Here is an 888-nt window from a genome sequence, read left to right on the forward strand (position 1 = left end):
CCATCCCATTATGGGGACCCCATCCCAGTCAATCCCCCTATCCCAGCACCAGGAACCCCATCTCATCCTAGTACTGGGACCCCCAGCCCAGATCCTGGCACTAGGATCCCCATATCCCCCCCAGCTAGTCTGATATAGGTGTCCCCATTTCAGTCCCCTCCATCCCAGTACTAGGACTCTATCCCACCCCCCATCCCAGTCCAGGGACCCTCAGTCTGGTTCTGGGACCCCCATCCTGCCCATCCAACCTGGTACTGGGATCCCCAACACAGCTCCTTCAGGACCCCCTTGTCTCATTAGCCAGCCCAATATGGGAACCCCAATCCCTGTCCCTCCATCCCAGTACTGGAACCTCCATCCCAATCCCCTTCTCCTCTTCTGGGAACCCCCATCCCAGGACAGGGACCCCCAGGATCTCCCCAGGCTAAGCCCCCAGCACCCCAGTGCTGGCCAGGGTGGGAGCCTGGGCAGAGGCCACCACCCGGGGTGCCACCACAGGCCCTGGGGTCCCCTCGTCACCCCAGCGCTTCGGTGACACCTCCTCAGCCTCCTTCCACGGACGTTTTTGGGGGGCCTGCCCTGCAGCCTGGGGTGCACAGGAGCTCCCAGGGTTGGGGTCCTGCTCTTCCTCCTGCTGGGCCGGGCCCCTGGACGCCGCTCTCTGTGCCCCCAGGTTTTGTGGGGAGTGCCTGCAGCCCTGCCTCCAGGTGCCATCCCCCCTCTGCCCGCTCTGCCGCATGCCCTTCGACCCCAAGAAGGTGGAGAAGGCCTCCAGCGTGGAGAAACAGCTCTCGTCCTACAAGGCTCCCTGCAGAGGCTGCAGCAAGAAGGTAAAGCTGGAGGGGGAGGGTCCCGTTGCTCATCCCCCTCCCCGTGGTTCAGTTTGTG

At 63.7% G+C, this 888-nt stretch overlaps 1 protein-coding gene across 1 annotated transcript in view; it reads left to right on the plus strand.

Moving 5' to 3' along the window:
- Window positions 1–673: 673 nt before the first annotated feature.
- RNF166 (ring finger protein 166) overlaps window positions 674–888 on the plus strand; it is a gene marked incomplete at its 5' end in the record, with an annotated part of 4,736 nt that continues 4,521 nt past the window's right edge. Inside the window, one exon of the mRNA XM_008937623.1 lies at window positions 674–830. Coding sequence (XP_008935871.1) covers window positions 674–830 — 157 coding nt within the window. The remainder of the gene's footprint in view (window positions 831–888) is intronic.

Source organism: Merops nubicus, unplaced genomic scaffold (genome assembly GCF_000691845.1).
Source record: "Merops nubicus isolate BGI_N331 unplaced genomic scaffold, ASM69184v1 scaffold30903, whole genome shotgun sequence".
Classification (NCBI taxonomy): Eukaryota; Metazoa; Chordata; class Aves; order Coraciiformes; family Meropidae; genus Merops; species Merops nubicus.